The sequence below is a fragment of the Lepidochelys kempii genome, chromosome 12 (genome assembly GCF_965140285.1).
Source record: "Lepidochelys kempii isolate rLepKem1 chromosome 12, rLepKem1.hap1, whole genome shotgun sequence".
Taxonomy (NCBI): Eukaryota; Metazoa; Chordata; order Testudines; family Cheloniidae; genus Lepidochelys; species Lepidochelys kempii.
The window spans coordinates 23,544,109-23,571,162 of NC_136391.1; the positions used below are offsets into that span (position 1 = coordinate 23,544,109).

Below are 27,054 nucleotides of genomic sequence, written 5' to 3' on the forward strand. Positions count from 1 at the left end.
CATTTTTAGAAGGTCTCTTTCTATAAGTCTATAATATATAACTAAACTGTTGTTGTATGTAAAGTAAATAAGGTTTATAAAATGTTTAAGAAGCTTCATTTAAAATTAAATTAAAATGCAGAGCCCCCCAGACTGGTGGCCAGGACCCGGGCAGCGTGAGTGTCACTGAAAGTCAGCTTGTGTGCCGTAGGTTGCCTACCCCTGCTCTAGATCAGTGGTCTCCAAAGTGGGGTGCGCAAGACCATCCCTAGGGGTGCGCGGCAGGAGGAGCGCTGCCAGCACGGTGGCAGCAGCACTCCTGAACCTTTGATTCTTCGGCGGCATGCTGGTGGCAGCTCTTCTTCTTCTTCTTTTTTTCTTTGCTTCCCCAGAGCTGGCCCTGGGGTGCGCGATTCAAAAAGCTTGGAGACCACTACTCTAGATGATTCTAACCATGCAGAAAGAAAGCTAATGTTTTATAAATGCAGAAAACAGGCTTAAATTCTGATTTCCCAGGCCATAGAACATTCTCAAAATATTTCCTAGCAGATATCTTTTAGAATAACATCTAGTCTTGATTTTAAAATTGTCAGAGTCCACCATGACCTTTAATAGTTTGTTCCAAAGGTTAATTACTCTCACTGTTAAAAATGTACACCATATTTCCAGTCTGAATTTGTCTAGCTTCAACTTCCAGTCATTGGATTGTGTTATACCTTTCTTTGCTTGAGTGAAGAACCAATTATTAAATATTTGTTCCCTATATAGCAATTTATAGACTGTAATCAGTTATCCCTTAACCTTGTCTTCGTTAAGGTAAACAGACTCGAGGAGCTCAATCTGTCACTGTAAAGCAGATTTTCTAATCTTGTAATCATTCTTGTGGCTCTTTGCTGAACATTTGCTAATTTTTCAACATCCATCTTGAATTGTGGGCACCAATACTGGACCCAGTATTCCAGCTGTGATGTCATGAGTACCAAATACAGAGGTAAAATAACATCTCTACTCCTGCTTGAGATTTTCTCTGTTTATGCATGCTGGGATCGCATTAGTATTTTTGGCCACAGTGTTGCACTAGGAGTTCACATTCAGCAGATTAATCATCACAAACCCTAAATCTTGTGAAGAAGCTTATAAAGCATTCCTGTAAACTGCTCACTCCACAAGAGATGCCACATAATGGTCAGATAAAGGTAATTTTATGAGGAAACATGCTGAGTGAATCCTTTGGTCCTGTGTGCCCGCGTTTTCCAACCACTATAAGATAGACATACTTATGATCCCATGGGATTTGATAGGAATGTGTTGCAAAATATGGTGTTTCAGTAACCTTTCGTGACCCCCAGTTTTTGTATCTCTGTGTACGGTTTAAACAGTCCAGTAATCTTCCCAGGGGTTTTTTTTTAACTCCTCATAGTGTCTTATTTTGAAGATGTTGGATATGAAGACAGTAGGGAGAGGAAAAAATATTTCTTCGGTTTAGATGATTGAACTCTTCATATTCAACCGTCTTAGCTTCCTTCAGAGAAATTCTTTTTGGTAAACATCTGCCACAGAAAAGGAATAGATTATTTTAGTTAAAAGTCCGTTATAGATGTTGGGTTAAATGTTAAGAAAACATGAAGTTGAGTGTATTACAGTTTTGGAAGTTACCAGCATTTCTTAAGCTATTGAGTTAATCCAAAACTGTGGAAAATTATGGGTTAAAAAAATTGGGGAAGCCAGCTTGCCTTGCAGGTGAACTTTGGAAAAACCTGTACGTCAGTGCTGAAGCCCAAAGCACAGTGGAAAGGTGAAACCTTGTTCCAAAGGTGCTGTGCTGCAGATCCCCAAGCCCTGAGTGTGGAGGAAAGACCAGCTGTCTTCAATTTGTTTCTGGATTGGAGGCCCTAGAATGCATCCCTTTTAAAGACAGGCGAAATTGTTCCTGGCAACACAGCTGGTGAACTGGACTTGGTTATACTAAGAGTATAGTATGTAATACTTTAAATGTGTAAATGTTGTTGTTTGGGATGTTAAACAGATTATCTTTTTTTTTTTTACAGAAGCTCTTCTATTCACGTTTTAATGACAAAGTGTAAATGTCAGAAGATTTCTGACTTTTTAAAGCCACTAGAAGCTCTGATTTTTTTAACTTTTTTCATGTCACAGTGCCAGTTATGTGATTTGAATATTAGTGATCATTTTGTCTTTGAAAGTTTGTGTATGTATGTATGTTGCTAAGATGTTCTTGGAAATATGCAGCTTTTAGGGTTTTTTTAACTAAAAGTTCAGCACCTGATATTGCTCATTGTTCTTGTCATCTTTTTTTGTGTGGTTTTAATTATGCTTCACCTTTTGATTAGATTGAAGACCCAGGCTGCTTTTGGGTCTTTGTAAAAGGATGCGGGCCTTTTGTAGACAGTGAAATGGAATATAAAAAACTGCATGCTGAAATGAATCAGTTCTATAACCGAGATGTGGAGGAAGTAAAGCCATTAACATTAGAAGAAGGGCAGGTAACATTTTCAGTCATTTTGCTACGTAAAGATTGTGAGGGAAGTAGAAAATTGTGGTGTTTTATTGGGTTGTTAGAGGTTTATATGTATGTTAGAGTCATAGCTTATAAGAATTGCTTATCCTGAAAGTGAACTTAAATTCAAATGTAACTACATTGTCTTGAACTTTTGAGAAAAGTGTGTGGTATGGGTTTAGAGGTATTTTTGTGTAATTTAAGTTAGAGGATGAGTACATATACAGTAAAAGCTTTATCTGGCATGTTGAATGGAGGGTGCCAGTAAGTCAAAAATTCCAGTTAACTAAGAAGAAGGGAGTTTGGGTGTGGGAGGGGCAGGGAGTTGGGGCGCAGGAGGGGTTTCGGGATGCCGGATCTGGGCGGCACTCACCTTGGGCAGCTCCTCGCAAGTGGCGACATGTTTCTGCTGTTCCTAGGCAGAGGCACGGCCAGGAGGCTCTGTGCACTTCCCTTGCCCGCCAGGCACCACCCCCGCAGCTCCCATTGGCTGAGAACCACGGCCAATAGGAGCTGCAGAGCCAGGGCACAGGGCAGGAGCAGCGAATGCAGCCCCCGTGGCTATTCCTCCACCTAGGAATAGTGGCTATTCCTCCACTTGCGGGGAGCCGCCCGAGGTGAGCACCGCCCAGATCCGGCACCCCAAGCCCCCTCCCGCCGCCCTGCACCCCCTCCTGAAATGCTGGTTTGTAGAGCCTTCCGGTTGGCAAAGTGCCAGATAACAGCTTTTACTGTACATTTGTAGAAATAATATATAACCACATAAGATGTAAAATACATTTTTTGAGGACATCACGGGAAATAAAACTATATTTTCTTCTCTCCTTAGAAAAAGACTTTGTGCTGTAGCTATTTCTGTATTCAAGAAGTGAATATATAACCTGTACAAATCTAGGTCCATATACAGAAATATATGCATCTTTTATCTCCCCAGGTTTGTGTGGTTTTTTGTCAGGAACTGAAATGCTGGTGTAGAGCAGTTGTTAAGTCAATCCTGTTCTGTGCTGATCATTACCTAGCAGAGTGTTTCCTTGTGGATTATGCCAAGTATATTCCTGTTAAAACAAAAAAGTATGTATTATTGTGATTTACAAAGTTATTGATGAAGGCTTTTTTCAAATTAATACACTTTTAAATATTTTTAATCTTGATTTATATTGACTAAAACTAGAGAGCTATGGTAGTTTAAATTGTGAAGACTGTAGGTCAGGTCCTGCAAACACTGCTAGGCATATAATGGGATCACTCTCAGTTTTAAACACTGCCTGACATTATTTGCAGTATCAAGTGCTACATGTGTCACTACAGAGGCTAGATACCTCTAGGGCAGCGTTTCTCAAACTGGGGGCTGTGAGGGTACTCCAAGGGGTCCGCCGGCCCCGCTGATCAACTCCTCTTCCCTCCCAGTGCCTCCTGCATGCTGGGGAACATCTGTTCGATGGCGTACAAGAGGCTCTGGGAGGGAAGGGGAGGACTGGGGATGGGGCATGCTCTGGGGAGGGGGCGGAAGATGTGGAAGCCTGTTACTGCTAGCATGTACAGTAAAAGCTGTGTTATCTGACACTTTGCCAACCGGAAAGCTCTAAAAACCAGCATTTCGGGAGGGGATGCAGGACGCAGGCTCTGGGAGGAAGTTGGGGTGCGGGAGGGGGCTTGTGGCAGGGAGTTAGTTGCTTTGATTTAAGTCTTTCCGAAATCACTGATTTTAATCATGATTAAAATACAAAAAACAGGAAACCTTGATTTAAATCATCAATCTAAACCATGTTTTGCATTTGGACTTTTTAGTTTTTTTCTAAAGAAAAACTGAGTCTCATTGGTTAGTAACCATTAAAACATGTTGATTTGCAACTAAATATAGCCTTTATACTAAATTTGGTGCTCCTTTTTGCTAACTCTATGGATACACTACATGTATACACATTTATTTAAGCAGTTATATAGCTTAACTTACATTTATTCAGATTCTTAATTTTTACTTTATTATGTTAGAAGATGGTGAATGATGCATTTCCTATTTACTAGACAATTCTTTTATTTGTGATGTGTGTCAAGCTATATTTGGAAGGAAATTCACTTAAAATTCACAAAAACATTTAATTTTTTTTAATGAATAATACTACCATAAATGTGCTGGATACAGAAGAAAAAATATTTACCAAAACATGGTTTGCATTTAAATTTAACTTATTTATTAATCAAAGGAAGTATTATCTGTAGGTTTGTAAACTGAACTCATTATTTTGTATCACTATGTCCCTTCAAGATTTTAGAACTAAGACCTTATCCTCTCTCACACAGTTAGTATTCTTAGGGTATGTCTACACTACGAAATTAGGTCGAATTTATAGAAGTTGACTTTTTAGAAAGCAGTTTTATAGAGTCGATTGTGTGCGTCCCTACTAAGCGCATTAAGTCATCGAAGTGCGTCCACAGTACTGAGGCTAGCGTCGACTTTCAGAGCGTTGCACGTGGGTAGCTATCCCATAGTTCCTGCAGTCTCCTCTGCCCATTGGAATTCTGGGTTGAGCTCCCAATGCCTGATGGGGCAGAAACATTGTCACGCTTGGGTACATGTCATCCCTCCCTCCGTGAAAGCAACGGCAGACAATCGTTTCGTGCCTTTTTTCCGTGCGGGTGCCATACTGCTTTCAGCAGCCGGTGCGGTAGGTCTGCAAACCATCGTAGTCATCCACTGCTTCTGCTGCAACTCTGCTCTCCTGATGCTGTGAATCCACCTCGCAGGTCCTCTACATGACCGTTGTCATCCACCACTTCTGCTGCCACTCTCCTCTCCTGGTGGTCTCACAGGGCCGCTTCTGCTGCAGCTCTGCTCAGCTGCTCTTGTCTCACCATACCATGGCAAGCGTGCAGCCTGCTCAGCTTTCGTGTCCTGGCAGCAGACTGTGCAATAGGTCTGCAAACCATCGTCATTGAACGACCACTTCCCCTGCAACTCTGCTCTCTTGCAGATGCCATACCATGGCAAGCATGGAGCCCGCTCAGATTACCATGGCAGTTATGAGAATTGTAAAGACCTCGCGCATTATCATGCAGTATATGCAGCCCCAGAACCTGCAAAAGCAGGCGAGGAGGCGATGGCAGCCTGGTGACGAGAGTGATGAGGACATGGGCACAGACTTCTCTCAAAGCACGGGCCACAGCAATTTGGCCATCCTGGTGGCAATGGGGCAGGCTCATGCTGTGGAACGCCGATTCTGGGCATGGGAAACAAGCACAGACTGGTGGTACCTCACAGTGTTGCAGGTCTGGGATGATTCCCAGTGGCTGCAAAACTTTCACATGCGTAAGGACACTTTCATGGAACTTTGTGACCTGCTTTCCCCTGCCCTGAAGCGCAAGAATACCAAGATGAGAGCAGCCCTTACAGTTCACAACCGAGTGGCAATAGCTCTTTGGAAGATTGCAACACCAGATAGCTACCAGTCAGTTGGGAATCAATTTGGAGTGGGCAAATGTACTGTGGGGGCTGCTGTGATCCAAGTAGCCAACCCAATCACTGAGCTGCTGCTATCAAGGGTAGTGATTCCGGGAAGCGTGCAGGTCACAGTGGATGGCTTTGCTGCAATGGGATTTCCTAACTGTGGGGGGGCGATAGACGGAATGCATATCCCTATCTTGGGACCGGAGCACCAAGGCAGCCAGTACATAAACCGAAAGGGATACTTTTCAATGGTGCTGCAAGCACTGGTGGATCACAAGGGATGTTTCACCAACATCAATGTGGGATGGCCGGGAAAGGTACATGATGCTCACATCTTCAGGAACTCTGGTCTGTATGAACAGCTGCAACAAGGGATTTACTTTTCAGACCAGAAAATAACCATTGGGGATGTTGAAATGCCTATAGTTATCCTTGGGGACCCAGCCTACCCCTTAATGCCATGGCTCATGAAGCCATTCACAGGCAGCCTGGACAGTAGTCAGGAGCTGTTCAACTATAGGCTGAGCAAGTGCAGAATGGTGGTAGAATGTGTATTTGGATGTTTAAAAGTGCGCTGGCGCAGTTTACTAACTCAGATCTCAGTGAAACCAGTATTCCCATTGTTATTGCTGCTTGCTGTGTGCTCCACAATATCTGTGAGAGTAAGGGGGAGACGTTTATGGCAGGGTGGGAAGTTGAAGCAAATCGCCTGGCTGCAGATTACGCGCAGCTGGACACCAGGATGGTTAGAAGAGTACAACAGGATGCGCTGCGCATCAGAGAAGCTTGGAAAACCAGTTTCATGGCTGACCAGGCTACGGTGTGACAGTTCTGTTTGTTTTTCCTTGAGGAAAACCCGCCCCCTTGGTTCACTCTACTTCCCTGTAAGCCAGCTGTCCTCCCCTCCCCCCTTCGATCACCGCTTGCAGAGGCAATAAAGTCATTGTTGTTTCAAATTCATACATTCTTTATTAATTTGTCACACAAATAGGGGGAATACCTGCCAAGGTAGCCCGGGAGGGGTGGGGGAGGAGGAAAGCACCAGGTGGGGTGGGGGAGGAGGGAAGGACAAGGCCACACTGCACTTCAGAACTTATCTAATGCCAGCCTTCTGTTGTTTGGGCAGTCCTCTGGGGTGGAGTGGTTGAGTGAGGAGGCTATGGAATTTGGGCGAGGAGAGCGGTTGGTTACACAGGGGCTGCGGTGGCGGTCTGTGCCTTTCCTGCACCTCAACCATACGCCAGAGCATATCAGTTTGATCCTCCAGTTGCCTCAGCATTGCATCCTGTCTCCTTTCATCATGATGCTGGCCGCCACCTCTCCTGTTGCTCCAGCCATCTATCCTCTCATGCGTCCCTGCTGTCCTTGTGTTCATTTTGTGCTTTCCTGGACTCTGCCATTGTCTGCCTCCACGCATTCTGCTGGGCTCTTTCAGTTTGGGTGGACTGCATGAGCTCAGAAAACATTTAATCACGAGTGCTTTTTATTCCCACCTTCTTATCTGCGCTAGCCTCTGGGACGGAGATGCTGGTTGCAGCGTTGAAACATTTGCAGCTGCGGGAGGAAAAAAGGGAGATTAAAATTGAAAAAGACACATTGGCCATTTAAAATGAGGGGCTGATGTTTTCAGGTTAACGTGCAGCACAAACCCAACTAACCCCTCCTCTACACCCAATTCTCTGGGATGATCACTTCACCCCTCCCCCTACCGCGTGGCTAACAGTGGGGATGATTTCTTTTCAGCCACAGGGAAACAGCCTAGCAGGAACGGCTACCTCTGGTCCCCTTAATAAAATTCCCCTATTTTAACCAGGTGACCATGAATGATATCACTCTCCTGAGGATAACACAGAGAGAGAAAGAACGGATGTTGCTTGAATGCCAGCAAACACCGGGACTACACACTGCCATGCTTTCCTATGCAATGATTCCAGACTACGTGCTACTGGCCTGGCGTGGTAAAGTGTCCTACTGTGGAGGACGCAATATGGCTGCCCTGCCCAGAAACCTTTTGTAAAGGCTTTGGGAGTACCTCCAGGACAGCTTCATTGAGGTGTCCCTGGAAGATTTCCGCCCCATGCCCAGACACATTAACAGTCTTTTCCAGTAGCTGTACTGGCCGCGAATGCATCCCAAGTCTTCAGGGCAAATTAATCATTACACACACTTGCTTTTAAACCGTATATTATATTTACAAAGGTACAATCACCAGGCATGCCTTCTCCGCCTTCAAGGTCCAGGAGCTCGGGTTGGGAGGGTATTGGCTCCAGGGTGATAAACAGTTCCTGGCTGTCGGGGAGAATGGCTTGTCTGGTATGCGCTATCTTCAACCTCCCCCTCATCATCTTCCTCGTCCCCAAAACCTTCATCCCTGTTGCGTGAGACTCCCTTGCAGGAGTCCACGTACAGGTGTGGGGTAGTTGTAGGGGAACTCCCTAGAATTGCATGCAGCTCATCATAGAAGTGGCATGTCTGGGGCTCTGACCCCGAGTGAGCGTTTGTCTCTTGGGTTTTTTGGTAGGCTTGCCGGAGCTCCTTAAGTTTCACACGGCACTGCTGCAGGTCCCTGTGATAGCCTCTGTCCTTCATACTCTTGGAGATTTTTTTCAAATATTTTGGCATTTCGTCTCTTGGAACGGCATTCTGATAGCATGGATTCAACTCCCCATACAGCGGTCAGATCCAGTACCTCCTGTTCGGTCCATGCTGGAGATCTTTTGTGATTCTGGGACTCCGTGGTCATCTCTGCTGATGAGCTCTGCGTGGTCATGCCACGGTGGCCAAACAGGAAATGAAATTCAAAAGTTTGCGGGTCTTTTCCTGTTTACCTGGCCAGTGCATCCGAGTTGAGAGCGCTGTCCAGAGCGGTCACAATGGAGCACTGTGGGATTGCTCCCGGAGGCCAGTACTGTTGAACTGCATCCACAGTAACCCAAATTCGACCCGGCAATGTCTGTTTCAGCGCTAATCCCCTCGTCGGGGAGGAATACAGAAATAGATTGATTTTAAGAGCCCTTTAAGTAGACAAAAATGGCTTCGTTGTGTGGACGGGTGCAGCGTGAAATCGATCTAACAATGCTAAATTCAACCTAAACTCGTAGTGTAGACCAGGGCGTAGACTTGAAAAAGAAAACAAGCTTTTCTGCTTTTTCAACTGCCAGTTGGTTTCTTAACACTGTGTTGCCAGCTGCAGCGGGGTGGGACATGGGAGTGCTGCTGTGCCCTAGAATGTGTAGTGAATAGAGATTCATATCAGGTTGTTACATCTAATTATGTTTAAAACTTTTTTTCACTGTTAAGCATTCGGGTTGCAGTGGAAGCATTTATGCAACTCCCATATAGAGCGAAAAAGTTTAGACTGTACTGCACAAAGCCAGTCACGTTGTGTATAGATTTCTGTGAAGATGCTGCAGAAATAGTGTAAGTATGGCTTGAGAAAAATATAGTGTACTATACACAAAATTAGTAATAATACATTTTTTAGTTAAATGCACAGCTTAATTGCAAAATAAAAGACATTTATTTTTATAATTTTATAATAGTTTTTTTTCCCTGTCAAGGTTCCTTCCCCATTCTGAACTCTAGGGTACAGATGTGGTGACCTGCATGAAAGACCCCCTAAGCTTATTCTTACCAGCTTAAGTTAAAAACTTCCCCAAGGTACAAACTTTGCCTTGTCCTTGAACCCTATGCTTCCACCACCAAGCATGTTAAATAAAGAACAGGGAAAGAGCCCACTTGGAGACGTCTTCCCCCAAAATATCCCCCCAAGCCCTATATCCCCTTTCCTGGGGAAGGCTTGATAAAAATCCTCACCAATTTGTACAGGTGAACACGGACCCAAACCCTTGGATTTGAAGAACAATGAAAAATCAATCAGGTTCTGAAAAGAAGAATTTTAATTAAAGAAAAGGAAAAAAATCACCTCTGTAAAATCAGGAATGTAAATACCTTACAGGGTAATCAGATTCAACACATAGAGAATCCATCTAGGCAAAACCTTAAGTTACAAAAAGACACAAAAACAGGAATATACATTCCATCCAGCACAGTTTATTTTACCAGCTATTAAACAAAAGGAAATCTAACGCATTTCTAGCTAGATTACTTACTTACTAACTAACAGAAGTTCTGAGACTGCATTCCTGATCTGTTCCCGGCAAAAGCATCACACAGACAAACAAACCCTTTGTTCCCTCCCACCCCCTTCCAGCTTTGAAAGTATCTTGTCTCCTCATTGGTCATTTTGGTCAGGTGCCAGTGAGGTTATCTTAGCTTCTTAACCCTTTGCAGGTGAAAGGGTTTTGCCTCTGGCCAGGAGGGATTTTATAGCACTGTATACAAAAAGGTGGTTACCCTTCCCTTTATATTTATAACACCCTCCTTAGTAGGGTCTTTGGGATTGCTGTTGGATTTTGTCATTCCTATATTTCTGTACCACTCTTGCAATGGCTGCTGGGTTTTTTTTTTTGGTTGTAAAGGACTGGATAGGATTCCTTTGTGAGAGAGAGCTGGTTGTTGAATAATAAAAACAGTTCAGTTCCTAGTGGCCGTGGGCAGCGTCATATTTCCAAAGCTCTGAATGACTGCAGTAGCACATGTTAAGGTCCCTGCTTAGCAAATGATCGAGAGCAGGAAATCAACTTGGTATAAAGTACTAACACAAAGCTGATCCAAGTGGTTTATTCTTTCTTTTTTTTTTGTAGTATTTGGTTTGGTGTAGAAGAGGGAATATATGTAATGTGACAAAGTTCCTCCTCGACCTTGGTGGGTCTTGTGCTTATTGGCGGATTTGCTCACCTTGGTGCTTCACGGCAGCCCACAGTTTGGCTGTTTTTCAGAACCCACAGTCCAGGTTGACTCTTCCTGTTTCTGACCAGGAGTTGGGAGGATTTGGGGGGAACCCGGGCCCGCCTTCTACTCCGGGTTCCAGCCCAGGGCCCTGTGGAATGCATCTGTCTAGAGTGCCTCCTCGAACAGCTGTGTGACAGCTACAACTCCCTGGGCTACTTCCCCATGGCCGCCTCCCAACACGTTCTTTATCCTCCCCATAGGACCTTCCTCCTGGTGTCTGATAATGCTTGTACACCTCAGTCCTCCAACAGTCCGCATTCTCACTCTCAGCTCCTAGTGTCTCTTGCTCCCAGCTCCTCACATGCACACCACAAACTGAAGTGAGCTCCTTTTTAAAACCCAGGTGCCCTGATTAGTCTGCCTTAATTGATTCTAGCAGCTTCTTGATTGGCTGTAGGTGTTCTAATCAGCCTGTCTGTCTTAATTGTCTCCAGAAGGTTCCTGATTTTTCTGGAACCTTCCCTGTTATCTTACCCAGGGAAAAGGGACCTACTTAGCCTGGGGCTAATATATCTGCCTTTTATTACTCTCCTATAGCCATCTGGCCCGACCCTGTCACAGTAACTTAAGTTACATTCTATGTGTATCAGGTGTTACAATGGGCCTTCTGTATAGGAAGTGGGAGGTGGTAAGACATTCATGACTTAAATAAGGAGCTATTAAATGGTGTGCTTTTTTATTTTTTTGGACCCTTAAATATTTTAACAAGGATTCATGTTACATTAAATTGTGAACTCTGTGGGAAACTTTTGTCATACTTGTTAAACATTATTTCACAATAGCTTAATTTTTGTTTTATTTAAAGTAATTAATGTGCTCTTACAATTTAATTGTCTGTTCTATTTTTTGGAGACTAACTTTCCTTCACTTTCTTTGAGGGTATAGACCAACGTGTTTTTGTCTTTTACTAATATACAATCAAGGGACAGAATTGTGTTCAGCAGTTCTAAATCAGTAATGTGCAATTCCTCTTGATGGCAGAGCTGGAAAATGTAGCTGTGATCAACTAGACTGAACTCATGCACAGAGTAGTAAACTTAAAGTATTCCTATTATATTGTATCTAATCTGTTCTTTGTTTTTTCCAGTGATGGTGCTTCAACTGCCATCCTTGGTAGTATGCTATAATTGATTTAGCTGTTAAAATATTTTTCATAATTTCATTCAAGTGTACTACCATATAAAATAGTGATGTGTGAAAAATCACTTGTTTTATGCTACAGAGAGATAATTGATCTTGTTTATATCTTTCTAGACCTGCAAAGAGATGGGACAGTGCTGCTATTCAGTACTTTCAAAACCTTCTAATAGGTAAAGAAAAATACAGTTACAACTAAGAATGTTGTTGAAATGACACAAGAGAAATCAAAACGAACAGCTGGTTAACTTGTTATAGGAAGTGTTACAATCTTGTCCAGTCCGCCTCTCTAGTTGGGCATCAGCCTGTTGTAAAAGGACACTAATCCTGGGTTCTGCATGCTTCTAAGCTCTGCTGGGTCTGGTTAGTGATTGATTGCTGTTCCTAGCTGTAGGAGCCTCAGGCATACTCCTGGGTATGATGCTCGTGTCAGCCCCCTTCTTGCGAAGTAGGACCTCTTAGTCTGGCTGCCTTAGATCCCAGAACCAGTGCCACAGCCCTCATAAGCTCCCAGCCACTTAGGTACATATCCCTAGAGTCCAGCTGTCTATGGGAGCTCTGGTTTCTCAGTTAATCCCTTCAGGGACAATGTGACTGGAAGGCAAGGAACACACGTTTAGCCAAGCAAATTCTTAAAACAGACACTTAAGAAAGCACATGAGTTACAGATCTCTGGAAACTTAAGACAGTCCTGAATGTCGTCCCCCAGTCTCATATCCTTACTGAAAGTCCTGAAGTCTGGTCTGTGTCCTTAGGCCTTGCAGCCCTGTTGGTCTTCCCTTTGTATATCGTGGTCTGCTTGCATGTGGTGGTGGGTGGCCTCTTTCTTAGCAATGCAGCCATCTTTTTAAACTTGCCCCTGTGCTCCTGGCTGAGGAGCTGAAGCCTTTTTTGAACTCATGGATAGGCTGGTAGTTGAGAGACAGAGTTGATGGCCCTTCACAGTTGTCTTGTTAACCCTCTGCTAGGGTGTTCCACACCATAGCATGAGCGCACATTGACCAAACTATGCTGACCTTGTCAGGATTAGACTGGTTTTTTGCACCACCTTGGTGTCATGTCATGACCCAATGTGGAAATTACAATGCAAAGTGAAGGTTACAGTCCAAAATGGTGTTCACAGTGTGACACAGATGTATCCCCCGTCTGTCACTGGAAATAATACAAACCTAGTAATTGATGTGCCAGAAAAGGGCAATAATAAATGTCTAAAACGCTCCAAAGCCTATCAGTGGAGATTTTGAGATCTGCTAGTATAAATTAGGGCTGTCGATTAATCGCAGTTAACTCATGCGATTAACTCAAAAAAAGAATCGCGTTTAAAAAAATAAATCGTGATTAATTGCACTGTTAAACAATAGAATACCAATTGAAATTATTAAATTTTGGATGCTTTTCTACATTTTCAAATATATTGATTTCAATTACAACACAGAATATAAAGTGTACAATGCTCACTTTTATATTTTTTTATTATGACTATTTGCACTGTAAAAATGAAGAAATAGTGTTTTTCAATTCACCTCATACGAGTACCATAATGCACTCTTGATCATAAAAGTGCAACTTACAAATGTAGATTTTTTTTGTTACATAATTGCACTGAAAAAACCAAAACAATCTAAAACTTTAGATCCTACAAGTCTACTCAGTCCTACTTCTTGTTCAGCCAGTCGCTAAGACAAACAAGTTTGTTTACATTTACAGGAGATAATGCTGCCTGCTTTGTATTTACAGTGCCACCTGAAAGTGAGAACAGGTGTTCACATGGCACTTTCTTAGCTGGCCTTGCAAGGAATTTACGTGCCAGATATGCTAAACATTCGTATGCCCCTTAATGCTTTGGCCACCATTCCAGAGGACATGGTTCCATGCTGATGACGCTCGTTTAAAAAAATGCCTAAATTAAATTTGTGACTGCACTCCTTGGGGGAGAATTGTATGTCTCGTGCTCTGTTTTATCCTCATTCTGCCATATAGTTCATGTTATAGCAGTCTCGGATGATGACTCAGCACGTTTTTCATTTTAAGAACACTTTAAATGCAGATTTGGCAAACGCAAAGAAGGTACCAATGTGAGATTTCTAAAAATAGCTATAGCACTCGACCCAAGATTTAAGAATCTGAAGTGCCTTCCAAAATCTGAGAGGGATGATGTGTGGAGCATACTTTCAGGAATCTTAAAGGAGCAACACTCTGATGTGGAAGCTACAGAACCCAAACCACCGAAAAAGAAAATCAGCCTTCTGCTGGTGGCATCTGACTAAGACGATGAAAATGAATATGCATCGCTCCGCACTACTTTGGATCGTTATCAAGCAGAACCCGTCATCGGCATGGACACGTCTTCTGGAAGGGTGGTTGAAGCATGAAGGGATGTATGAATCTTTAGCGCATCTGGCACGTAAATACCTTGCGATGCCAACTACAACTGTGCCATGCAAACACCTGTTGTCACTTTCAGGTAACATTGTAAACAAGAAGTGGACAGCATTTATGTCCTGCAAATGTAAACAAACTTGTTTGAGCGATTGGATGAACAAGAAGTAAGACAGAGTGGACATGCAGGCTCTAAAATTTTACATTTTTTTTTATTTTTGAGTGCAGTTTTTTTCCCCATAATTATACATTTGTAAGTTCAACTTTCATGATAAAGAGATTGCACTACATTATTGAATTAAGTGAATTGAAAAAACTATTTATTTTGTTTTTTACTGTGCAAATATTTGTAATAAAATAAAGTGAGCACTGTATACTTTGTATTCTGTGTTGTAACTGAAATAAAAATATTTGAAAATGTAGAAAACATCCAAAACTAATTAAATAAATGGTATTCTATTATTCTTTAACAGTGCAATTAATCACTATTAATTTTTTAAATTGCACGATTCATGGCAATTTTTTTTAAGTTTCACAACCCTAGTATAAATCATGGATTAGTTATATTTGATACACAGCATTGGGCGAAGACCACTCTGAAGTTATTCAGGCTCTGAAAGGAAGTAAATTACATGCAACAGCATCCTTGTGGGAAGATGGTTGTGTGTATAATAGAGACGTCAGCTGTGACTCCATTTTTAAGGTTACATTGAGATTTGCCTTGAGGGACTAAAATTTCTGTTTCAAACTTTGTAGTACAGATTGTGATCCATCAGTTATCTTATTTGGATACGTGGATATATTTCTAATTAGCTTCAGTTTACAGAACTAGTATGAAACCAATTAATATATTGCAAAAACATGGCTGTAGTTAGGTATCAGTTGAAGTTTTTGATTCTGCTATGATATGGCAGTGCTTTGTCTTTAAATACACCTATTGTGTACGTCTTAATGAAACTGCGTTAATCCTTTTGACCTAGTGCAGAAAGAAGCAATGAAAACATTGGAAGAAATCTATGGTGGGGAATTAGTTAGGTATTAAACATTTTTCATTCTTTAATGTTTTTTGGTGCTTCTGTTTTATTACACTTAGGAACCACCCAGATTGAGGCGAAGTTATGTGCAATAGAAGATGACATTTTTGATGTTTATCTTTACGTAACAATAAAAGATGAAAAGGTAGAGTATCTTACATTTACAAATCTGTCTACCTGCAGATCTATGCTCGCACAATATTTTGCAAGTCACTGTGGTCACATTAGTATGTGATCAATTTATTGAGAATCGAGTGTATTTAATTCTGGATGAGCTACAGTAATATTAACCTCTGTCAGTTATTGTAAAAGCGAAAATTAAGGATTTAATGGGGCTTTTATTTTAAGTCCCTGGTGCTCATAGCTCCCTGAAAAGTGTTTCATTCTTCCCGTGCAAAAATCCTTCAGCCACTTTTAATTTATAGGAGTGTGAAAAAAGTGGATTTTTCAGGACTGTAAGAAATATTTTGTTTATCAGTTGTGCCAAAAATGGCTAACTGGGGAAAAACACTTACAGTTTTGCATGGAATAGTTTTGAACATGTAGCCCCTTTGTGGTTTTGTGTGTGTGTGGGATGGGGGGAACGGGGAAGGGAATACTTAACTTTTAAATAATTGTTCAAATGAGGATGTGCCCCTTTATGAATCAGACTGCATAGTTTCTGACCTGGCTTGATAGGTCATGGAGCTGCTGCTGAAACAGACTGCAGGAGGGAAAATTGTAATTGTGTGATTGATATACACAAAGTGTTTCAATGTGATATCTTTTGGGGAGGCCAAACAGGTTCTTCTAAAATAAAACCTTGGCTCTCTATTTGCCCATTTTTTAGAAATTAACTTTTTTTTAGGTGCCTTTTGTGCTGCCTTTAGTGCTGTTTTTTGTTTGTTTTTTTGTTTTTGTTTTTTTTAAATGATTCTTGTCATTTATAATTGGAGTGCATGATTTTCTTAATGTGGACATTTGGCAGTTCAAGGACAGCAATTTAGAAGGAATCCAAAATTCTGTTCATTCCTGTTGTGCTACTCAATAAACTATCTGAAACTCCAGCTTCTTAAAAAAAAAAAAAAAATTCCCAAGAACAGCAAAGAACATATGCTCAGAGAAGAGTTTACCTAGCTGAGAATATTTCTCTCATTAACTTCAGTGGGAATTGAGTTGTCAGTGCCTGACAGAATCAGTCTGCTGCTGTTTAGGTGTCTAAATATGAATGTCAGTATCTGAATTAGGTACCCATGTTGGAAGATGTTGGCCTTCAGTACTTTCCATGCTGTGTGTTTTCACTTATTTTAGACTGTTAACCTGTTAACATACTGCAAGTTTGTGGCTTAATTTAAGTCCACTGCTTTGCAACAGTATCCCTCTATGTGACAAGAAAGGTGAATTGGCTCTTTGGCAGATTCTCCTTAGTGTGGTTCTGCTCCTTAGTTTGCATATTCTTGCATGTATTAATCATAATATTTGCTTACATTAGTGACAAAATATATTTTTACTATTTTTGTTACCAAGGTAAAGCTGAATGAATGAGCTGGATTACATTCCCTCTTATGCACTTCCAGATAATTGCTTGCTAATTTCCAATCAGTTATATCTGAGCAATATCATTGAAGCCAGTGGAGGATGTGGTAGTCACGGGTGATGACATTTGAAGACAACAGGGTTGCACAGCTGTAGCTGAAGACATAATTTGGCCTGCCATTACTCTTAATGATGTATGAAAAGGAAAGAAATCAGGTTGACTTTCCAGTCACAATGAGCTTTCAGGGCTCACAGAAGAAAACCATTGTATGTTGACTGAGCACATTCGCTGCATAATTTAGTGAGTGACAGTAAGCATGGAACCCCATAATGTTATTTTTGCAAAGTCACTTTTCAGAGTAGAACTGCAGAGGAGAACACAGTGCCAACATGCTAACTACTAGAAGTGAATTTCCCTTTTTGTTTTGCTGTTAAAAGGATATTCTGCTGAAAATGTCCACAAATAGACTTTTGCTCATTTTCATTGCTATGCTGTGGCATGCAAATCTTTAACTATATTCCAAATATAGATTGTGAATTTTCAATTGATTACCTTTTTGTACTTCACGTTTAGGAAATGTGTTGTTTTGTAGGTATGTGTTAATGATGATCTTGTTGCAAAGAACTTTGCTCATTATGTGATGACTAAAGAAAACACAGTTAATTTTGCCAAAAGCCAAAAGCCATGGTCCTCATTAAGTCTGAAGTCTTCTCCAGAGAAAGTGATCAATCCTGCACTTGCTCTTTGGCCAATGTTAATGCAGGGGAAGGTACACAGTAATCTTGCAACAGGTGAGTACAATGTATACTTACTCCTTCTGAAGCCCAGTATAGTTTCCAAAAAAAGGAGTTAACTCTATACTATATTGACATAAATTGTGTGTTGGTTGCACTGGGTGACATAATTTCTATTCCAAAAGCCACTCTTTTAATCTGAACACAACGTCTCAGTCCCCTTGTTAATTCTAGTGAAATAGTAGCAGTCTTCTAGTTTTAAAAGTTTGCTGGATCTTGTTCCTGAGATCAGGAAATAGGCAGTTTGTATTTCTAGTATAATGTGAGGTGTTCAAGTCTCTTTATAGGCTATATATGTCTACAGTCCAAAGACACTGTAGAATTTTCAGGAGCACAAGTAATAGAATGTTATATGAAATACGTGCAGGGCCATCTGCTTAAAATAATGTGCAAGCTTGATAATACACAAAGTTTACATAACAAAATATCCTTGGATAACTATCTTCAACACTACCTGTTCTTCCAGCTCCAGCTTTTTCTTTCTGTCCCGTTTCTCTGTCTGCCTTACCAGTTTCCAGCCTTTGCTGTCTCTCCCCTTGTCTTTGTTACTAGTTCCACTCATTGCCTTTGGAGGAAGAAATCCTGGGACCTTGCTGAATTATATCATATGTTCATTCTTTCTTCTCTCTGCTCTTCTGAAACTATCAAACTGTTCTATAATTCTGTCCTGTGCTTCTGTTTCTTGCAACTCTTCATCACTCTCAGCTTTTTGCGTGAACCTTCTTGTCTTCACTTTAAAGGCCCTTCATGGCCTATTGGTGCCAGAAACTGGGACTGGATGACAGGGGATGCATCGATAAATTGCCTTGTTCTCCATTTCCTCTAAAGCATCTGGGCTTAGATGTACCATTGGTCTGATCCAGTATGGCCATTTTTATGTCTTACCTCATCTCTTATTCACAGTTGCAATGTTGATTTCTGCTTCTACTATTGCCAGTTTAAGTAAAGGGGAGCTGTGGGAGATCAGCTTTGTAAATATCAGACCCTCGAGAGCAGGGGTTGGCAACCTTCGGCACGTGGTCCATCAGAGTAATCCTCTGGCAGGCCATAAGATGTTTTGTTTACATTGACCGTCTTCGGGCAAGGCCCCCTGCAGCTCACAGTGGCTGCTGTTCGCTGTTCCTGGCCAATGGGTGCTGTGGGAAGTGGTGCAGGCTGCAGGGACGTGCTGGCTGCTGCCTCCCGCAACTCCCATTGGCTGGGAATGGCGAACTGCAGCCACTGGGAGTTGCAGGGGGCCATGCCTGCAGATGGTCAACGTAAACAAAATGTCTCGGAGCTGTGTGCCGAAGGTTGCTGATCCATGCTCTAGGGTATGTCTACACTACAATTAAAAACCTGCAGCTGGCCCATGCCAGCTGACTTGGGCTCATGGGGCTCAGGCTAGGGGGCAGTTTAATTGCGACAAAGAGATTTGGGCTTGGAATGGAGCCCAAGCTGTAGGACTCTGTGAGGTAGGAGGGTCCTAAAGCTTGGGCTGCAGCCCAAGCCCGGATGTCTACACGGCAATTAAACAGCCCCTTAGCTTGAGCCCAGTGAGCCCAAGTAATCTGGCATGGGCCAGCCTCAGGTTTTTAATTGCAGTGCAGACATAGTGACCCAAATTTTTAAGTGCATGCACTGCTCTGTGGATACTATACAAGCTTTAGAAGTATGCCCGCTCTTCATAAAAGTAGCTAAATGTCTTAAGATTTTATACAGTTATTTAGGAAACTTTTTGTTCTTTTTTCTAAGTTTCTTTATAGCTTTATAGCTCTGTTATAGACCATGTATGGTTTCATATACATATGGTGATATTTAATAATAAAAACAAAAGTACATTTTTGAGAACTATTATAGTAGCTACAGTTGTGGTTGTAAAGTATAATCATACGCATCCTCTAGGTGATGATCCTTCTAATTCTTTTCTTGAAAAGACATGCAGAAAAATTGCTGCACCTGCTCTTAATGGAAAAACTGAGTCTGTAAGTATTGCATACCATCTTTCGAACATGACTTGAAATTAAAACTTGCATAAAATGTGTTGATGTTCAGAAGTACTCTTTAATGTAAAGTTCATTTATTTCCTCTGCAGTTGCTTATATTAGTACTAAATTAAAACTGTGCCAGATAAATTACATAAAATCATAGAAATGTAAGTCTGTAAAGGACCTTGAGTAGTCATCATGTCCAGTCTCTTGCTCTGTTGACAGCACCAAGTAAACTGAGACCATCCCTGACAGGTGTTAGTCCAACCTGTTTTTAAAATGCCTCCAATGATGGGGATTCCACAACCTCCCTTGGAAGCCTTTTCCAGAGCTTAACTACTGCTCTAGTTAATTAGAAATTTTTTCCTACTATTTAACCTAAATCTCCTTTGCTGCAGATTGAACCGATTACTACTTCTCCTATCTTCAGTGGGCATGGAGAACAAATGATCACTGTCCCCTTTGTAGCTTCCCTTAACATATCTGAAGATAGTCATCAGGCCCTTCTCAGTCGTCTTTTCTCAAGAGTAAACATGCCTAGTATTCTTAACATTTCCTTATAGGTCAGGTATTCTAAACCTTTTACTTTTTGTTGCTTTCCTCTGGACTCTCCAATTTGTCCATAGCTTTCATAAAGTGTGGCACCCAGAATTATACACTGTTTTCCAGCTGAAGCCTCACCAGTGCTGAGTAGAGCAGGACAGTTACCTCCCTGATCTTACATATGACTCTTGTTAATACCCCCCAGAATATTAGCCTTTTTCGCAGCTGCCTCACATTGTTGACTCATATTCAATTTGTGATCTACTGTAACATCTAGATCCTTTTCAGTAGTACTACTACCTAACCAGTTATTTCCCATTTTATAATTATGCATTTGATTTTTCCTTCTTAAATGAAGTACTTTGTACTTGTCTTTATTGAATTTTCTCTTATTGAATTCAGAGCCTTTCTCCAATTTAAGTTTGTTTTGAATTCTGATCCTATCCTCCAAAGTGTTTGCATCCTCTTGCAGCTTGGTGTCATCTGCAAATTTTATAAGCATATTTCTCCATTCCATTATACAAATCGTTCAATATTTTCATTAATGTAACACAGTGAAGAGTACAGCACCTAATACATTAATATTTAGCAGTAGCTTGAATAATTGTATCTCAAACCAACATTCAAATTTTTCCCAAATCAGACTTCTTGGAGGGCTTGCTCCTTGAATCTTCAGCTGATACACACTTGTCAAGAGAGGGGGTCTCTAGGCTCATAGACTCTGTCACTTGAACTTCTATTTGTATGTACACATACAGTCTGTTTCTCTGTTGCATTTGCAGCCATGAAGTTGTAGCTCACATGTGAAAATTTGATGTGAAATGGCAGTCAGGGGTAAGGAACAGAGTTAAAAGGACACTAATTTTATTTCTGTCAGAAAAACTTTTACTTGCTACCTCGCCAGGTAGCATATTACAACACTTCATGCGTAGTCAGTTTCACTGTTTCTTTATATAGTCCAGGGGTCTCAAATTCAAATGACCATGAGGGCCACATGAGGACTAGTACATCGGCCCAAGGGCTGCATCACTGAAACCCCCCCCAGCCCCACCCCCATTCCAGCCCTTCCATGAGGCCCTGCCTCTTCCCACCCCATCCCTGCCCCCATTCCAACCCTTTCCCTGAAATCCCCACCCCAACTCTGCCCCCTCCCTGCCCCTAGGGGATACAGGTGGTGTGCGGGGTGTGGCAGGGGCTCAGGGCAGGGAGTTGAGGTGCAGGAGGTGTGCAGGGTGTGGCAGGGGCTCAGGGCAGGGAGTTGAGGTGTGGGGTGGGTGAGGGGTGCGGCAGGGGGTCGGATCGCAGGGTGCGGCAGGGGGCTCAAGGCAGGGGGTTCGGCTGCAGGAGGGGTTCGGGGGATGGGCTTCAGCATGGCGCCCACGGGGGGCAGGGCAGGCTGCCTGCCTGCCTGCCCTGCCCTCACGCCGCTCCGGGAAGCAGCCGAAACCTGGGGGAGTGGGGGCAGAGGGCTGTGCGTGTTGCCCTGGCCGCTCCTCCAGGTACCACCCCCGAAGCTCCCATTGGCAATGGTTCCCCGTTCCCCGCGGCCAATGGGAGCTATGGGGGTGGTGCCTGGAAGCAAGGGCAACAAACAGACCCCTATGCCCTCCCACCCCCAGGTTTCGGCCGCTTCCCAAAGCGGCGCGGGGGCAGGACAGGCAGGCAGGGAGCCTGCCTTGCCCCCGGTGTATGCCAGGCCAGAGCTGCTCTAGGTAAGTGCTGGGGGGGGGCACAGAAAATAGCCCCGCGGGTCGCGTGTTTGAGACCCCTGATATAGTCAGTCTGTTTCCCTTGTTCTTTTGTGTGGATCTTTCACACAGTATCATGGGAAAATACTTTTAAAAAAATAGGAGAATTTGATTTTAAAGCCACAAAAATACTCAGGGGATTTGAGGACAGGCATCCCATTTTGTGAAGCAGCCTATATTTTGGGTGAGTATGTCCTTGTAAGGTTGGTGTTGGTATGGTAACTGATTAATTTCTGGATTTATTTAGTGTTTAAGCCTTTTTATCTGCAATAGTCTGAATGTCTAATTTTTTAAAATATCTTCAGTGTTCTGATAATGTTGGCATGAATTATTAATCTGTTTGCATTTTCTCTCAATTCTGAAACAAAAATTATCTATTTCTGTTGCCTTTTATCTATTTTTTGTTCTGTTCTGTTTTTTCAAAAATGTGAAATTAACTTAGTCTTGTCTTACTCTGGCCGTTATTGGTGAATTGCAGCTTTTGTTTTTTTAGCTGGAAGTGGTGGTGGTCTTGCATGAGAAACAAAACAAATTTTATCATGTGTAATATTTCACATGGAATAATGATTTTCTAAAATGCTTCTCAGGGCAGTGACAGTGTATTTATCTATTTTTGTCTTCTTTTGTTAGACTGTCAGAGCAACTGTGGGTTTGTCTTTTAAAGAAAATATAAATATTTCTGTGCAGCCTACTGTGCAGGTAAACAGGTATGGTTCAGGTATTATTGTGTGGTTTTTTGTGTTTACAGTTTTTGTATGTAACAATAATACAAAATCCCAAAGTGTTTTCAGCCAATTTTTTGAGGCCATTAAAAGAGAACTTAGCTTTTGGGGGGATTTGTTGATGGTGGTGGTTCATATTTGGAGTAAAACTAGTGGTTACATTTAAACAGAGAATTGGATACAGTTTAGGTAGTCAAATATGAACTAAGTGTAAGTATTGGCATGTCTCTTCTATGTTAGATGAATTTTAAGTCTTTTGTAACTGTTTTTGTATCTCTCTAAATTCATGCCATAACTTTTATTCTAGTGCATTAAATGAAAACATAATTAGAAAACAACTAAAGGAGATAAATGCAAAATTTAGACAGAATGCAAAAAATGGCTCCGTGAAGTATATTTTCCCCCTTATTCCTTTTTCCTTTTAAATACGTAGCTTTCTTTTCATGCACTTGCTAAGTGAGTGAATTTGGCAGTTGAAGCCAGACTCGGTCGGTTGTTTCCCTTTTTGAAATTTCAGACCCCCTTTTTCTTGGATTAAGTTGGATTTAGTTTTCTGTATCTTCAGAAATTAGCTATTGAGATTTGAGTGGTGGTTCCCTTAACTGATTGTTATAGGTCAAAGGCAAGTATTAAATTCTGAACGTCTTGATTTATTAGTAACAACAATTTCTGTTTTCTTGTGAATTTCTTCAGCTTTTTAAAGGGAATTTAAAGTCTTTGCATACATGCTAGACATTTGAAATATTTCACAGCATATTAATGTGTATATATAATTTTAAGTGAAGTTAAAAACTGGTTGTGATGGTGTTTGGAAAAGGACATCACTGTTTCATAAGTGTTGGATTTAATAATTGTACACTTTTTCAGGCTCCTGCAGTTTTTGAATCCTGATCCGTTGAAAACTGATGTTCATTATGAGCAGCAGGTACTTCTAAAACTTAACTTCATATTTTTATTGTATACACTTCACTACTAAGCTCTTTATGGCCTTGTAATAGTACATTGTTTGTTTTCAAATGAGTCCTATTTTAAAATATATTAAATACTTTCTTATAAAAAATTTAATAGGACACAACAGCGGCATTATCATTAGACAAGATGTGTATCATCATGTCCTTATATTCAGAACCTGAATTGTTAGCATTTATCTTGGCATTCGTATTGTTTTCTGTGTAATTGAAATGTGATAATACTTTATAATTGTGTAGATTTGCTCTAGGTAGATGTGATTCAGATAGACTTATGAGAGCAACTTCTGGAATTCACACATGCTTTTTGGTTATTTTATATCTGAAAATATTACATGTGCAGACACTTCACATATATTCCAAATAGCATAATTTTTGGAAAAAGTTTGTCTTAAAAATTAATCTTAGTTCATCATTCTAAAATATACTGAATTTTTAGAGTTTTCTATTTGAATATCAACTTTTAATGACTAAGGATTGTTACTTTAGGAAGTTTCAGCAAAGAATACACTGTTGCTTACAGGAAGACTATATGGTAAAACCTTTGTATCAAAGTTCTTGTAAATCCCATTTCAAAGTGGGAGAGCAAGTTCATCTGTACCCCAGAATGTCGTCTTGAATAAAATATTTTTAAAAGTACAGACCCCTTGGCTAATAGTGAAAATTTTATTTGAATGGACAACATGGGGGCTGTCCATTAACTGCTCTCAGATTTGTGCCCAGAAGTTCTTATTCCTGTAAACAGTAACTAAGAGCAGCCAGAATCTGTGTAGTGGGTGGGAGAGGAAAATGAGATGTTTCCAGTTAACAAATGATTTCTTCCTCCTTTGGGAAAACAAACAAGGAGACTTTGTTGGTTAGCCCAGATTTTTAATATGTTGACAGGTTTGGGTTTTTTTAGTTCATAATCTAACAAGAACAACCATGCAAACGCACTGAGTCTACATGCTTAAGAAAAGGTGTGCAGATTTTTGGCAAATTATTAAAATAAATAGGATTTTCAAAAATTGCTTCTGCACATTCCCATTTTCATTATGCATGCCACTATAATCTCTCAGTTTTGAATCCATCTAGAAATGCAGTGCCTAATGGGATCATGCAACTATTCAGCTGAACATTTAAGACTGAAAAAAGTATGTAGAGTCCCACTTTCTTTGAGCTATACTAGTGGGAATATGCAGAAGCACTTAAACTGGCGAATAGCCTTTCTTACTTGTAATTCCTTTCCTAAAAATGTAAAATCTAAATAAAATGTACTCTTTGGCCACTTTTGTGGGATAGCATATGAAATAAAAACTTTTTATTACATACTTTTTATTACACATGTTTTTGTTAGTGTTTTCTAAATGATGTGTGTACTTTCAGGAGTTTCAAAAGATCAATACAGAACAACCTCCTATTGTTCTCAGCAACAAAATAGAGCCACGTTCAACTCTTGAAACAACACCACTTTTGGTAGATCTGAAAAAGGTAATATTAACATTTATTGTATGATACACTGAATATATTAAAGGATAGTTCTGATGCCCCAGCACACTCCTCAAATATTAAAGGACTCAAATTTTTTAAAGTGGGGCAGGAGTGAACGGCAAGTGTATTCATTTAAAAAAAATACTACTTTCAGACTCAGTTCTCAAATTTCCAGCCCCCGCCTCTATTTCTTGGTGAAGGCAGGAGCTAGGAGATTGCTTATTTTATGATACAGATGGAAGAAATGGAGAATTGCTCCAACAATGAACTGGCAGACCCTCCCAGCCTCTTTTGGGAACCTCTGTTTTGGAAAAGGGTATTTGCCTATATGTGTTTCATCCAAGAGGCATAGAGGGGAATGCATTTATGCTTAATTCCCTGTGCTTAACATGGAGAGCCAGATTCCTGGGGAACTGTTTTGGGGGCCAAAGCCAGCAATAAGCAGGGGATGGACAGGGAAGGTGCTGATGACAGTAGTGTCGTCTTCTCAGAATTTAGAGTGGGAGAGGATGGAATCTTTTATTATCTTAGTGCCTAGCTACTACTTTTAACACAGAGATCCTTCATTACATGACTTCCATTTTCACTTCATCCACTGATAACTTTAGGGTAATTTTTAAATGTGTTCAGGTGCGATTCAGATCCCATTATTGAGCATATTATCTCAACAAATCCTTCAATGACTGGATGGTAAGGGTCAGTTTGTTTTTTTTGTGAAGTGCACAAAAGCTTTTAAATACACCCAGTTTATTATTTCATTCAACACCAACTATATCCAAGAGAAGTATATGGAGCTGGTTGAATTTTTCATAGTGGGTCAGTCTCCTCACTGATTTTACTTTGGCTTATTTATTCAAAAGGATCTCATTGATGGTCGCTGGCCTCAGAATGGTTCCTCAGCAGTGGTTCTTTAAATAATGTCCCTATGGTGGCTACTCTTGCAGGTGTGGCAGCGCCTGGGATTGAATATCTTCATCAGCAGTGCCCGTCAGACCACACATGCGCACCTCCCTCTCTTGTGCTGTGAGCACGATGTGTATATATAGCACTGTACGGTCCGACCGCCCTCAGTTCCTTCTCTGCCACCTTTGGTCTGGGGTGGAATCCACAGCAAAGCCTGCTTCTCCTGTTCTCTCAATAGCTAGTGCCTTACCTGTTAGTTGTAGTGTAGTTAGTACTAATACTCCTTTCTTCAATCTAAAAAAAACATTTTTTTTTGTTTTTAGTTTACCTTTACAGCAATTTCAATAGAGTAGACCAGGAAGCTTTTTCCCCTCACCCTTATGCCCGGATCCCCAGGGTTTAAGAGGTATGCCCCTCTGGGGCCGCTTTCTTGGTAATGGACAGCAACCCACAGTGTATTTGCTGCCTGGGAGAGGGACACGTCCCACAAAAGTGTCCCGGTGCCATGGCGTAACAGTCAGAGCCAGAAAAGACTGGGACATTTGGTTAAAATTTCTCCTCATGGAGAAATCACTGTGACCTGCATTGGACCTGGGCCCAGACTCCCCTCCTGTGAGGCCCTCATGCTCTGCCAGGTCGTCTGCCTATCCTCATTCCCTGCTTCTCTTGAAGAGAAGAAACGGGCTTCCTCCTCACTCTCTGAGGCACAGTCTGCAAGAACACTATCCTCTGCAAGGTCAGTTGCCTCAACATCCTCTGATAGGGGACATAGATCCAGGGCCTGTCCAAGTACTTCCTGTACTGGAATGAAGAAATGGTCTAAAGACCCTAACCAAGCAGACCTACAGCCCTCGGCACTGTGTCAGGTCTGGAGACTGACACAAGCAAGCTTCAGGAGCTATGGCACTGCAAAACTGCTGTCAATATAGGTCCCTGCCGACCCACTGCCTCCTCAGTTCCTTCTTGTTGCTTAGTCCGACAGAGGGGAAGGCGGGTGGGTTTGGAATGGACATGAGCAACACATATTGAAGAACAACAGTTACGAGAAGGTGAGTAACCATTTTTCATGCCCATATCCAA

The 27,054-nt window shown here is 41.5% G+C and overlaps 1 protein-coding gene across 1 annotated transcript in view; it reads left to right on the forward strand.

Annotated features, from left to right (window-relative positions):
- The window catches only part of TDRD12 (tudor domain containing 12), a 133,263-nt gene that overhangs the window by 5,285 nt on the left and 100,924 nt on the right, over positions 1-27,054 (forward strand). The window contains exons 4-13 of the mRNA XM_073307859.2: positions 2,328-2,480; positions 3,429-3,565; positions 9,240-9,359; positions 12,048-12,103; positions 15,403-15,488; positions 17,452-17,650; positions 19,538-19,617; positions 22,542-22,618; positions 23,501-23,558; positions 24,967-25,071. Coding sequence (XP_073163960.2) covers positions 2,328-2,480; positions 3,429-3,565; positions 9,240-9,359; positions 12,048-12,103; positions 15,403-15,488; positions 17,452-17,650; positions 19,538-19,617; positions 22,542-22,618; positions 23,501-23,558; positions 24,967-25,071 — 1,071 coding nt within the window. The remainder of the gene's footprint in view (positions 1-2,327; positions 2,481-3,428; positions 3,566-9,239; positions 9,360-12,047; positions 12,104-15,402; positions 15,489-17,451; positions 17,651-19,537; positions 19,618-22,541; positions 22,619-23,500; positions 23,559-24,966; positions 25,072-27,054) is intronic.